Source organism: Eimeria necatrix, genomic scaffold (genome assembly GCF_000499385.1).
Source record: "Eimeria necatrix Houghton genomic scaffold, Enh_scaff19, whole genome shotgun sequence".
Lineage (NCBI taxonomy): Eukaryota > Apicomplexa > Conoidasida > Eucoccidiorida > Eimeriidae > Eimeria > Eimeria necatrix.
Window position 1 is genome coordinate 67,330 of NW_013652540.1, and position 13,641 is coordinate 80,970.

Consider the following 13,641-nt stretch of genomic DNA (forward strand, 5'->3'; position numbering starts at 1 on the left):
GGTGCCAATGGCATGGCGGCTATTAGTTGGTTTTTGAAGGGAATGGTCGGGGAAGCTTTAACAAGCTTGTGAGCGCCAGCTCACTTCAGCCACTTAATCTAAAAACTCCTCAACCAACGCGCAGAAGCCCTCTTCTGCTCGTTTGTTTCCAACCATCAGCATTCGCTGCACGCTTGTCCCATGACTAGGCCTCATGAAGGCACCCGTTCTCCTCCAGTGCCAGTGTCGACAGAAACCTTTTCCTCTGTTCCCACTGGCGTTCTTGCTTAATAGCAGCTAGGCATGAACTTCGACTTCGTGACTGTGCAGGCCTCTATGGGCAGGTTCGCCAGGGCTCGCTGCTGTAAACTGATGGCCGGGACCGGCATGAGAGATTTTGCGACACGAATTAATTAATAGATTGGTTAGTTTGTTTATCTGTCCTGTGAGCATGTAAGCTGTCCGCGATGACAAATGCCGAGCTGCAGCCCAGCAGCATCATCGAACACACAGTTGACAACTGCGCCAGTGCATCGCTCCGACCTATGGGTCCTTCGAGATCTTCTGTTCATTTGATTGTGCACTTTTACTTGAATCTTTGAAAATAATCCGGTAGCACGGTGACCACTCTTACAGCCGCACATGGGCAGCCTTCCCGCATGCAGTGGCGCTCTTCATTCTCCAGGCTAGTGAGCCGCTGGAACAAACGCCAGCGCCTTCCCTTGTCCCGCTTGAAATAAATGCGCAATTTAAATAACTTCCCTCGCAGAGTTAGCTGGTTGACAGCTCATTTGTGTACTCACCTGCTTTTCAGCTCTATGGCCTGCTCTGTGAGCTCGCCACCACCAGAGGGCTGAAATAACTTTCCGCGAGTTCAAAACCACACGCGTGATTTGCGCAACTAGGAGAGCCAAAATTTATGAGGCATGTAGTAGTTGTTACAAGGTATATTACAAGGTATAGGTGGGCAGAACAGAGCACCCCTCCTCCTCCCCACGAAACGTTTATGTCCGAACATGAATGGATTTCAGGTGTGTCCGTCAGATGGCATAGCAATGAGCTATTCCGCAAATTTATCTTACCTGACATGAGCCCAATGAGCGTAGACAAAGTAATGCGGTCGTCTGAGGAGTGGACCCTAAGTTAAGGCACGCGTAAAGGCAAAAACGAATTACTTCGCACAGTGCCTGTTTCGCACGAAGGTTGGCTAGTTTAGCTGGGCAAAAGTGGCTGCATGGAGATCTGGGGATGGCACCATTCCAGACAGCTGAAAGTAGCAATCCCCAGACAGATGTGCGCACAAGGCCTTACTCACCCCTTGGTATATTCATCCCAGATGCTCTCAGCCTTGTCACTATCAACTCCAACGTTTGCACTCAAGCTGCAAACAGAGCAATTCAACATCCAGAAGGAAAGTGAAACGCGCCTGAACGCTGCAGCCCCTTTATGGGCCGTACTTTGATGCAGATGGATTAGGCTTTTGACAGCACACCTCGTGAAGTTCTCCCTTGTGCATAAGTCCTTCCCTTCAATGCTTGCAATCTTCGAAAAAGCATTCAAGGCAGATCCATATATCTCAACGGCTCGAAGATGGATTTCTGCTCCACTGGGCTCCACTCCTCTCGCGTTACGATATAGGTTGCCCACTACAAGGCGGCCCTTGATTGGGCGGCACAACTCGTCGAAGAGAGCATCAATTTCTTGTTTTTGAAACCCTCGAATATTGCTCTTTTTAGTGAACGCGTAGAATTCCTGCTCATTCACCAGCAACCGCGCGCCCATGAGGCGCCATCATTAAATATGTACAGGTTCCAAGAACAAATTCCGGCGCGAGTGGGTGTGGAAAGGCCCTAACTTAGCCAAATGTGCACACAACGCAAGAAAGGCACACGAATTAGTAGTGCACGACAACTGCTTTGGTGTTTAAATTACATCTGCATCCACAATGTCGCTCTTGTTCACATCCATCTCTGCAAATGCGTGAGCAAGTGACCCATATTTGTTCTTAAATGTGCCGACAACAAGCTCCCTAAGACGATCGAGGTCGCCTGCTGTGATGGATACAGGAGCCCCGGAGCTTGTCATGGTTAGTGCCTTGTCTTTGTCCTTAGACACTTCTTTGCCGCCGGGTTTTTTCTTTTTCTTCTTCTTCTTCTCTTCATCAACGTGGCTTCCGCCACTATGTTCACTGTCTGTTTTGTGCGAGCTATCTGAAGACTTCTTCTTCTCTTTCTTCTCCTTGTATGCTTTCGCCTCCGCTTCATCCGACGTTCTCGTCAAGCTTCCTGTGCTGATTGCCTCATCTGGCTCCTCTGGTGAATCTTTAATGGAACTGGGAGTGTAAAAGGCACCTTGTGCCTTTGCGCTGAGAAGCCATGCCGGCATATCTACCTCCGGCGTCGAGTATGTGCTCTCCGCCTTTTGTAAAAATGCGTCTGCAAGGTGACCCAAATGTTTATCAAACTCAGCGCGGCCCAAATACAGCAACTGAAAACCAGCAATGCACAACGAGTTGAAAAATAATAGAATAGGTAGAATTCATTCATAATCTGTTAGACTGACGTTAAAGTGCCTAGATGGGTCGTTTCAGGTAGCACACCTTGACCTTTGTTTTCGCCACGCAGCTAGCAGTCCGAGGTTGGTTATTAATAAAACCGATTTCTCCTAAATAATCTCCTGCTTTCACCACTGCAATTTCCTTCCGTGGCTTGCCGGGCTCAGGTGACTTCTGAATAGAAGCCATCCCCTCAAGTACAATGTAGAACTTGTCTGCGGGATCGCCCTCATGCATAATTATTTCACGTTCCCTTACTTCCTCGACCTGTTTCTCCCAGAGCACACAAAAAGAAGCTTTTCTTTACAAAGTAAGTGGCCAGGCAGACCACTTTTTCCTGGGTTCTTCCCTTCTTTGCTTAACTGGGACCCACTCCTTCTAGCCGTTATTTTTGCATCGCATGTTGGCACGGTTATGGCATGTGAAAAGTGCAGTCACAACATGTAAGCACTGATACAGCAAAGGCTTTATGCTATGAAAAGGTTCACGGTGAATACAAGTACTTCTTGACTTGCTGACCTTGAATGCGCGTGCTAGGCCCTGAAGTTGTTCGACGCTCAGCAAGTTGATGACAGGGACACCAGAAAGGAGCTGCACCACTTGAGGCACCTCCTCCTCGCTCTGAACGCATTCACGAAGCCCTTTATGGAGAGTCTGCCAGAGGGGACTTGGAAACGCAATGAAATTGGTGGGGAAGGGAGCAGGCTCAATGGCCTTGTTCGTCTGTTCCCTCCTATAATTATTTGCCTTGTCTTAGCCTTACCAACGGGGTGCTTTCTTCCTTCGCAATTATTCTCTTTACAAGTTTCTGGCTATACATTGACTTAGCATGCTCCAAAAAAGCAACGTGCATGTCACCCAACAGCTCTTCGAAGTCTGCGGCCTTCAGGGCGTACACCTGAGGTTTGGAGTTGCAAAGCAGCAAGCCCGTCATTACAGCGTGGCACTTAACGCAACCGTGCAAACCAGGCATATAGCTCATATATGATATATGTGAACCCAGCCAGGTGCCATCAAGCCATTTCACTCGGTATATAAGGAAAATACACTCATCGGCGGGTAGAGCATAGGACTAGAGCAGCAGAGGTACAGCTTGACATGAATCCTCTTTTTTGTATCAGTTTCGACGCTCAAGTAATTTCCTTACGTAGACAGGCGTTAGGGCAATGACATAAGCAGTCCTCGGCTCGTGTTGGAGGATGGACATTTCTCCAAAAAATGACCCAGATGTCATTTCGGATATCTTTTGCATCTTGCCTGAGAGATATACAACTAGACAATGAAAATCATCCCTAAGTGAGAGGTGGGCAAACGCTATTAGTAAAGCCTCTGCGGTCTTGCATATTTATTGTAGCAGTCGCACTGGGTTTGTGGCTGACCGCAACCTAAATAAATCTCAGTGGAAACTGTTCCAGATTCCAAAACATAGAATTTGTCAGGAGCTTCGCCCTGCAGTACAATTGCTTGGTGTGGGCTGTATATTTCCAGGCTCATGCGCTGAGAAGAAGATCAAATCCGCGCAAGCAGGAAAATCGAAAATGAATCATTTCGGGCCGAATCATTGATCCGCAAGATCTCCGTTCGTGGTATGATCTTGCATTTAGCTGGGGTGACACCCGCTTTCAAGCTGCATCTTGTTCGCACGATCGTTCAGGAAGGTTTGGCTAGGCAATCAATAAGCTCTTTACGCTCGGCTGATGGTAGCGAGCAACAGCTAAAATCAGTCGGTGGAACATTTTGCATGGAGGTGACGGAGGTGCTTACATTGCATATCTCATGCCTACGCTCTTTCGGCAGGTCTTTCAGCACTGGAAGTCCTTCTAGAAGCAAGTTGCATTCTTCCCTTGTCTGTAGCACCGCAACCAGCACAAGTCGAGAATGCCTCTACCACATATTATTTAGAGTTATAGAGTGTATGAGGTCGTATGAACCTCAAAGTAGCGTCGCGTTTAGAAACCTTTCAGCTGGAGTAAAGCTATACTGCAGTGGCAAACACTGTTCTCACATCAGAAGCCCACCCTTTCAGTGTCCTCCTGTAGTAGTCTTTCAATGAGATCATGATCGACAAGCGTCTTCTCTTGCGTCGGAATGGCAAGCGTCTCCTCCTGTGTCGGAATAGCCAGTGCTGTAGAGGTTATCTGAGAGCTCTCAAGGCTCTCACCAAGGGAAGGTTTGTCTCCTCCTAAGTCTTCCTCCAAGGCTTCTGAGGGACTTCGAGAATTTGGATCGTCCTCCAACGCATTCACGTGGCCAGCACGACTGTGCAAATTCATGATGCTGCAGTCCACCGTCGCAGAACGTCCACTACGCCTCCGAAACTCCATTTCCAACTTGCGTAAGACACTATAAAATACGTCGCTGTCAATGGACAGGACCTGAGAGCTCAGCAACAATGCTTCTAAATGACTTGTGCTGTATAACTACAGAAAATGAAGCGCTTCTACGAACAGCGTGTTAGTCTTCGTTCTCTCGAAATATTTGATGCACAATGGCACTGCCGTTCCGCATCAAGTGTACGCTCACAGTGCAGTCAGTTCGAGCTCTGACAGATGCAGTATGAGACCGGCCCTTGACCGTAGTAATATCACCAAAAAAGTCAAGGGACCGGAAAACACGGATCTCTACTTCGTCATCTATATCCGCGAATCCGACTGCGGCAGCTTCTCCATCTTTAACCATCAGTACGCGGCTTGCCGTTTCACCCTGTTAAGGCCAAAAATCCTTTGCGCAGTATACACGAGCTCAAAGGCCCTCCTAAAAAATGGACTTCAGTGCGGTCTAAACTCCGGTGTTTGAACCGGCGAGATTACATTCAGCTTAAGCTACAAGCTGGTTTTCAAAGCAAATCTAAGCGGCATGTGTAACAATGGACCTCAGGTACGGGTACTTACTTTGGTAATTATTTCCTCGCCTGAATGAAAAGTTTGCTTCCTGAAGGTCTGAGGGTTTGCATGTCACATTATATCAGGGGTGTCGACTCTATTTGAGACAATAGGAGTAAAACTTAGTCCAGCTATGCCGGGTGCAGCATGAGAGCAATTGCTGTGCCAATGCCAGCAAAGCACTTCCAGTTGTGCAATGTCTAAAAAGAGTGGGCGTGCATAGTTTGCTTACTGCAGCGAGGCACCTTAGCAACTCAGGAGCAAGCTTATTGACAACTGGTACTTTCCGGAGTAATTTTTGGTAGTCCTCCACTTCACGCTGCCTTTGAACAGCCAGCCGCTGCAGTTGACCAGGACAACAAAGAGCCTTTCACACCTTGGAGAAAAGAAAATGGCAGCACGCTGTCCATCACAGCACGCGGGGTTGTAGAATAGAAGTTGCTTGCAGCAACACTGCAGGTGCTTAGTGGAGTCTCTCACTTCGTAAGATCTCTCAAAAACGCTCCTGTCAAGAGAGTACAAAAACACATCTTCTGCTTGGTCTGCTTTGGCACAAGTTGCGTTTGGCATGCCTTCCATTATTTCTTCCGAGTAGAGCAGGCACGGTGCAGAGATGTTCTCGAGGAGTCTGTATTGTATGAAACCCTGCTCCAAACAGTGCAAACAACACAAATGGAATTGAAGCATTGCGTGTTCAAGTGGACAGCAGTCAGAATTTGTAGAAATAATTGCAGCCACAAATATTTTTTTTTACTCCCGCAAATGACTGCACAGAGTACTGTGGTTCCTGCATACCGGCTGGAATATGTCAACTGATCCTTTGAGAATGACATACAGCGGACAATTGTGGTCTTCTTCCGCTTGAATGAGCTGGCCCTTTCCTACGGTGCGCGGCTTCATGTCTGCGATCATTGCCTTGCGATCCTCTGGGTACATACAATCCCACGGAGGCGAGTCAGCCAATACAGCATCAACCTGCGCTTCACTAGGGGTGAAGCCGAGGGCCTGGCGAGCAGCCGTATCTGCACACAAGTCAATAATGGGGAACTCACACACAGACTGAGCCTTACTCACGGGAGCTCACCCATGTGCACTACGCGTTGCCTGCGAGGTAACACCAACATTTAGATCACAAGTCTCTCGTAAACGCAGTTTTCACGTAGTCTTGAGGTGCTGCACGTATTACAGTATATTTAACTTTTGCAGAAATAACGGGGATAGCAAAAAAATGTGAAGTTACGGGGAAGCGCCTATGTAGTTGGCATCTTCGGTATGCGGGGTGACAGTCAGCTGCAAGAACCGTACAGGTGAGCTTCTTGAAAGAAGAACGCCTGCAAATTTTTGCTTCTGGCTTTGGAGCTTTCGTTGTACCCGAGAACACATTCAGCACATTACTTAGCAAGTTAGTTGCGTCCTGCTCTACTCGCTCTACTTCTTCCCGGTCGACGTTGTCTGAGAGGACACGTACCACAGTACTTTTACGGTAGCGACAAAAAACATGGGCAATGCGAAGTGCCCTTTTCGATGTCTCCGAAAATCTTGGCCAGGCGCGAACAAAACGCTGGAATCGTCGAAGGCGTGGAAAAAAATGGAATGCCGGCGTACCTTCAAGCAAAAGCAAAACGTTCTCCCGTTGCAAACTGCCACGGTTAGATCTGCAACGAGACACAGCATTTCGAGCAAAAAAAGCAGTTAATGCAGGCTTTTTCAGCCTTTTGCCCCTTTCACGTAGAAAAACGGCAAGTTGTCGACGTGCACATTGGCTTCCACGGACCTATCCATATCTCTCCAAAGAGCGTTGGCGCAGGACAGGATGATTCCAGCTTCTCCAGCAATTGTGACAAACTGCTCCTTGGTCACACGCCCATCTGGAGGGATTTTCGCGTCATTGAATGGCTGTTCTACGTCTCCAAATATCTAATTAGTGTCGCACGCGCAGCATTACCTACAAGGGTTCGACTGCCACAGGTGTCGCAGGTGCAACACCACCAAGAAACAGTACTAGAAGGCATTGAAGTACACAAACCCATTTGTGTGCTTCGCAAGAAAGTTGCTGCCATGCCCTAACTTTGTAAGATCTGGCACTGGGTATGGAGGTGAAAGCCTTTTAGACACGCATTCTCAAAACCAAACAAGAGAGTGCAATGCTTTCAAATGCAAAGGTTTGGAAAATGCTAAAACCTGCCTCTTCGAGCCTTCGATGGAGCTCTGTCAAACTACACGTATCACCTAGAAGATTTTTGTAGAAGTTGCTGAGCACCAGCATGCCGTCGCAAGGGGCAGAAAGAGTATTGTAAAGATCATGCGTATCGCTAAATGGTAAATTCATGCCCAAGTCGTCGACAAAGTTGGCGAACTCCTGCAGAGGGCAATTGGAAAACGACGAACAAGTATGCTCCAGTTGAAGCATTGAAAAGCCTCCACGAAGGCTTTGAGCTCGTGCTATGGGCCCCGTCTTCAAGTGTATTGTGCGCAAAAGTTTCTGCGACGGCCTCTATAGCTCAGTTACACAAGGTTACGCTATCGTTTTCTTATCAATGAACGACGCTTAGAATTTTTGCTGATGCACGTGTCGACTCTCATCCGTGTACCACTCACACTGAGCTTGACAATGCCAGAATGGTCAACGTCCATGTGCCTAAAGGCGCTAGCAAGTGATGTGTACTTCCCAAGGACAAATTCTTTGAAGGATGACCTGGGGGAAAGAACTGCTGGTCCTGCCTTTCCCAACTGATTTCCACCTCCTACAGAGCGATTTGCTGCGGTTGGTCACAGAGCCAAAGTGTGTAGGGGCAAAGTTAGGGTGGATACTGAAAATTTAAACTAATGAATGCAGTTATGTGGTAGCCTCTTCGAAATGCCGTGGGCTGTAGCTTGAACCTTACGTTTGGAAGCACCAGGAGTGATTGTTTTCGAGCGCTTGTTTCTTGCAAGCCTTGTGAATGTTTGCCCCATTGCCACTTTCTGCGCTACGGCCTGAAGTTTCTCTGGGTTGGACAAAAGCACCACACTAATACGGTGCTATACCTTACTGACGCACCCAAGCGCATTAATCTTCAGAGGAGTGTGAACATCCGTCTACGTTAAAAATTGAATGTCTTGTAGAGGGACCTCATGCTTACTGAGGGCAGCTTTGGAGCCTTTCTTTTCGGCGAGAGGAGGTGGCAATGAAGGTGAAGTGTGATTGCTCCCAAGGGACTGCTTGAGCCTGTTCTCCATATCCTTGAGCTCTTGTTCCTTCTCTTTCACTAGATCCAGAGCGACTTTTGCCTTTCTTTCAGCAGCTTGGACAGCAGCAGATAAAGTAGACCTTTCTTCTGTTGCTGCAGACTTGAGAGCCAGTGTCTCTCTCGCTGCTTCCGCTTTGACTCGCTGCACTTCAAATTCTAGTTCCCTGTGCTCTTTACGAAGCTTATGGAGCTCATCTTCCAATTCCGAGTTTTGTTGTCGTGATCGCTCTCGTATCCTTTCCTCTGCAAGCTGGCGTTGAAGGTCTAGCTCCATAGCTTGCAATTCTATTTCTTTCCTTAGAGACTCACACCGGTCTCTTTCCTTTTCAAGCTGCTGCTCATACTCTCGTTGCTGCTTCAACAACTCTTCACGAGCTTCTATGGAATCCTTCCGCCTCTGTTCCTCGAATTCTTCTTCCTTCTTTCGCAGCTTTTTCTTATGCTCAGCTTCAGCCCGACGAAGTGCTAACCGAGCACGCATTGCCTCCTCCGCTTGCTGCAATGTAATCTCTCTCTGGTCTATGTCGTTGCGGATTTTCTTCAGCGCAACTATGCCGTGTGAGTTTGTCTCCCCAGTGGATTCAGCTGCTTTGCGGGCTTCTTCCACGGAGACAGTGGCAGTGCTTGCTATCCTGCGAAGGACTACGAGGCGTCTTAAGACTTCCCGTGCTCTATCTGTTGTTAGCGCGTCGTACAACTTCGAATATGGATTTTGGTGGCCGCTTTGGCCGACAAGAGGAGCAATATCAGCCTCAGGCTGGTCCACACTCAGGATAGTACTGTCATCCTGATGCAAATTACTGACACGCTGACAGCCATCCGCACTAGCTAGAAGGTCCTTTTCTTGTTCGTGTAGCTCGCATATCCTATCTTGTACTGCGTCTATCACCTTCTGTGTTTCTGCGCGACCAATCAGTAGCTCTTTGGCAGTACGCAATGCTGCAGCCCTAGAGTCAGTGTCAGCAGTAACAATGCTGCCTCCTGTCAGTGCAACAGGGCCTTTGTATTCCCAGTCAGGCATATGAGCGCCCTCCTCCCATTCCTCTCTTTCTCCCTTCTCAAGCCGTGTCATGTCGCACTAAACGCAACACGCACGCATTCAGTGGACAAACGTGCTATGCTCTAAAGCTAGAGTCATCAAATCGGTTATCTCCCTCTTGGCAAAAATTGATCTGTCACTAGTACAGAACAGCCAATATGTCTACTAAAAGATTTTGCCGTCTGGAGGAGGACCAAGCCTCAAAAAGTTGGTTGCATGGACGAGCACCGAATTACGCTGCGCTAAACACAGCGTGGCTAGTTCCTGGCAACCATTTCAGCCATGCAGGCCAGCGCCACTACTGCATACAGTGCTGCAGGGAAACGCTCCACGGCAGCTGCCAGGCGAGTGGCATTTGTCTGCATGCTACAGGTAGTCGACGACCGTCTGGCTTTTTTTTTATCGTCGATAGCCCGAAGGGCACTCTTGAAACCACTTATTGCTCACTGTTGACGAAAACTCAACACATATTAGGGCGGAGAGGCATGAACTGGGTTGCAGAGTCTGACCCGCAGATCGGCGACCTCTTGCTCTAACTCGCGCACTCGGATCGAGTAGCTCTCAATTCCTGCGCCTCACCCAAAGCTATAACATACGCATATGCTAGCTGTGAAGTTGATTCCGGTAAATATAAGTGAAGCACAGAAAAAATCTACAGGATGCAAGTCACGAAAGTGAAATTAACTGCTGCACACTACTGAAAATAAGGAGCCCAGGCAGCCCTTGGAGGCGCTCACTGTGTGCATCCGCGGCGATCCTATCTCTAGCAAGACGTAAAAGCCTCAGACTCTCCTTTTCGCTCCTTGTAAAGCCCTGAATTTCCCTCAGCGCTGCAGCCTCCCCCGCTTGTGCAATTGTTCCCCGAAGCAGGTCACAGCGGAGCCCAGAAGCCCTAGCAGCAACAGCCAGGTCAGAAAGGTGGTCTCTTAGCTGAGTATCAAACAAGCACCAAGCCACATTACACAGCGCCCGTCAAAGACGAAGACTTTGTTACAGTAGTTGAAGAGCGGCTGGCAACCCGTTTGGACGTCGCAAGTAACACAAATGCTGTACAAATGCTGTACTTCTGTGCCTCAATAACCATTCAATGAACGCACTTATTTTAAGGTCGTATAATTCAAATGTCTGTTGCAACCTACTGTACCTCTCGCTGCAAAGCTCGTAAGTTGGCCTGCCAACTGCGAGATATATTTCGTTCACTTGCTAAACGCCTCTCCAGTTCAACGTTGATGTCCTGAACGTCCTCAAACAAGTCACTCATTAATACGAAATCGAATTTGGCGAGAATGACGTTGATATACTATCAGACCAAATGGCAGCGCATGAAGCAATACAATGCTTTTATTGCTGACTTGGGCTGTTGCAAGCTGAACAATTGTGTCCCTCAGCTCCGTCATAGCATTCCTGCCATTTCCTAGTCCGACCGCCTCCTGTGCAGCCCCCGCTCCACCAAACCGTGCTGCCAGGAAAGGATCAGAGACGATCCTCGCTTGAACTTCAGCTAATCGCTGTCTCATCACGATCGTCCTGCACATGGCAACAAATTATTATCCACTGAAGAACATTTGTTCCTGTTGACTGTTCTCTTCCCGTCAATCGCTGAAACTTTTAAATTGGGCCCTAAGACGTCTGCATGACGAGATAGAATCAGGCTGTAAAAGGCCCAACTACTGGGTTCGTAGCTTACTTCAGCATCAGATTATCTCGTTCCTCCTCAAGCACGTTAACTTGCGTCTGCCACACACCCCTTTCGTAGTCCTTTATTTGGAAGTCGATACAGTCTAATATTTCCTGAAGCTTTTCCGAGCATGCGCAGTATCGCTGAACGAAATTTCCACCATTTGGAGATTCCGTCCGACAGAGAGAAATATCAGGAGCCCTTGGCGAGATGGTGCTGACTTTCTGCGCATACTGAGGCGCTTTAGCAGCAGCTTCTGGGGCCACTCTGCTACCGGCAGCCTCAAGCTCCTTCGCATACGCGCGTTCTTCGTGCTCTCTAAGAGCGTCACCTAAACGTGTAGACGTGGCTTGCAGGCGAGCCTGCGCACGAATGGAAGACTGCAGCTTGAGCCTGAGTGCTTTGTTCTCGTCTATCAAGAGGCTTATACTTCTAGCCAACTCCGGTCCGTAGCGTCGAGCGAGGGCACGGATTTCCGCTGCTTCAGGGTATTTCTCCTGCAGCCGCAAGAGCGCTGTAAGGTGTACTCGTTAAGATTTACGTCTTCAGAAGAAAGCGGGCTTATCAACTTGTAACCGGCAGCGAGCAACGCTACGTCGCGAAACCTCATAAGAGTATGACTTGTATAATCTTCTCCGTTGCTACTTTTGTGTCCCACAAAGTGCAGCCAAATAAGGCGGCCTCGCGAAACAAAACGATAGCCTATGTGGACAGTGATACACATCTTAACTGGTGAACAGGTAACTATTGGTGTAATTGAGGGGAAGATCCTCACCGCTTGATGTAATATCCGCTCCCGTAGATCTGCATTCTCCGCCTCCAAAATATTATTGACTTGCCTAAAACAGCAACCTCGAAAAACAACCTGGTAGCGTGCAGATTACAAATGTCGCAAAACTTTTCAGGAAAGCCACCGATGTGCAATTCCGTAATACTCAATTTGCCCAGGACTTCGAGGCACTCTCCAAATGAAGGATAGGCCACTGAGTTGGCAAAAATTTCTCAAGAAAAGAATTCATCGCTTACCTAACTTTTCTTAGTTCCGTTCCGAGTTCGAACAGCCTTGAGTTGAGGGTCTTTTTTTCCTCGGCTTCTCTTTCCCCAGCTTCCAACTCGAGCAAAATGCTGCTGGCCCTTTTTACTCCCCACTGTGGAGACTCACTTGTCCCCGGCTTCCGTGGATCCAATGAATTCTTGATCTCTGTAGGAGCACGGGCTTCACTCGAGGTCACGCCACTGCCACTACTGCCGGAAGGAGCAGCGGCCCCAGGCAGAGGCCCTGGGATACGTCCCCCTAGCTGCATGATTACTGGGTATGCTCACTCTCCATCACCCAGCTGCCGGCAAAACAGATACCTGTCACTTGCTTAAGGATACTGAGTACAAGCCCACGTGACATGGACAAATCTGTTGATTTAAAGCAGCCTTTGTAGCTCAGAAGGCAGTGTCGACTCCCGGCTCCTTCAGCTCTTTGTTTCTCTTTTGTCCAGTTTGAACTAGCTCAGTGCAAGCTGGGATATCAGAACTTTAAGTAGAGGAAGGTTGGCTTGAAGGGAACTTATCCTCCAGTTCACTCAGCAGGCAAACGCGGCGATCACATCGCAGTCTCTGGGGCTTCTCCGTCCCAAGATGGGTCCCTCTTTCCTGAAATGAGCAACTTCAAATATCCCTGATTCCCTGGCTGAGCAACCAGGAGAATGTCCATCTCGTCGCCGGATGGCGTATCCAGCGAGAAGATGCCGGCCTGGTCGAGCGCAAGCGCTGGGCGGCGACGACTAGACTGACCACGCTCACCCATACAAATGACGGGAAGATGATGCTTTGCAAGCTTTTTCCAAGAAAGCGGCAAACTGACCAACTTTAATGCATTTTCGCGAGTCAAAGAAGTTTCGCCGCGCATGCCGGTCTCGGAGCTCGTGCAAAAAAAACGCCAAGTAATGGACACACTCGGATTATTGAAAATAAATAGAGCTGACGAGATGAAAGCTGATTCTGGCGAACGAAATGCGATATGATTGCAGTGCATGCTTCAAAGAATCCGTGCAATGTTGCGCAAACGTACGCCAGAGCAGGGCCCAATGTAAGTTATGTATGCACGCAGACTACTTTACGCTTCCCCTCTCGTTTAAGGCGAAATTCTTGCAGTTCGCCTTACTGTACTGCCTGTCTACATCGATATATTCTATGTTTTTAATGGCTCGCCTCTAAAATGTGCCCGTTACCCGTTCCCTGTACTTCAACATGACCTGATCCGAAGACCTGACCAGGCCTGTTTAACC

At 48.5% G+C, this 13,641-nt stretch overlaps 2 protein-coding genes across 2 annotated transcripts; both read right to left on the reverse strand.

Annotated features, from left to right (window-relative positions):
- Positions 1 to 795: 795 nt before the first annotated feature.
- ENH_00026140 (CAMP-dependent protein kinase regulatory subunit, putative) lies at positions 796 to 12,666 on the reverse strand (the record flags this gene model as incomplete). Its single annotated transcript, XM_013579742.1, has 30 exons — positions 796 to 1,117; positions 1,295 to 1,360; positions 1,472 to 1,731; positions 1,912 to 2,466; positions 2,579 to 2,800; positions 3,053 to 3,154; positions 3,297 to 3,431; positions 3,681 to 3,790; positions 3,913 to 4,030; positions 4,298 to 4,381; positions 4,552 to 4,908; positions 5,057 to 5,236; positions 5,648 to 5,755; positions 5,896 to 6,060; positions 6,211 to 6,437; positions 6,721 to 6,867; positions 7,021 to 7,070; positions 7,190 to 7,332; positions 7,484 to 7,521; positions 7,645 to 7,774; positions 8,014 to 8,174; positions 8,301 to 8,402; positions 8,538 to 9,723; positions 10,194 to 10,252; positions 10,422 to 10,614; positions 10,829 to 10,918; positions 11,037 to 11,211; positions 11,372 to 11,859; positions 12,138 to 12,201; positions 12,389 to 12,666. 30 exons carry the CDS (start codon positions 12,664 to 12,666, stop codon positions 796 to 798), a joined length of 6,315 nt encoding a protein of 2,104 aa, XP_013435196.1.
- Positions 12,667 to 12,956: 290 nt separating this feature from the next.
- On the reverse strand, positions 12,957 to 13,160 carry ENH_00026150 (hypothetical protein; the record flags this gene model as incomplete). The annotated part of the gene is made up of 1 exon (XM_013579743.1): positions 12,957 to 13,160. The coding sequence occupies one exon, from the start codon at positions 13,158 to 13,160 to the stop codon at positions 12,957 to 12,959; it is 204 nt and encodes a 67-aa protein (XP_013435197.1).
- Positions 13,161 to 13,641: the final 481 nt, after the last annotated feature.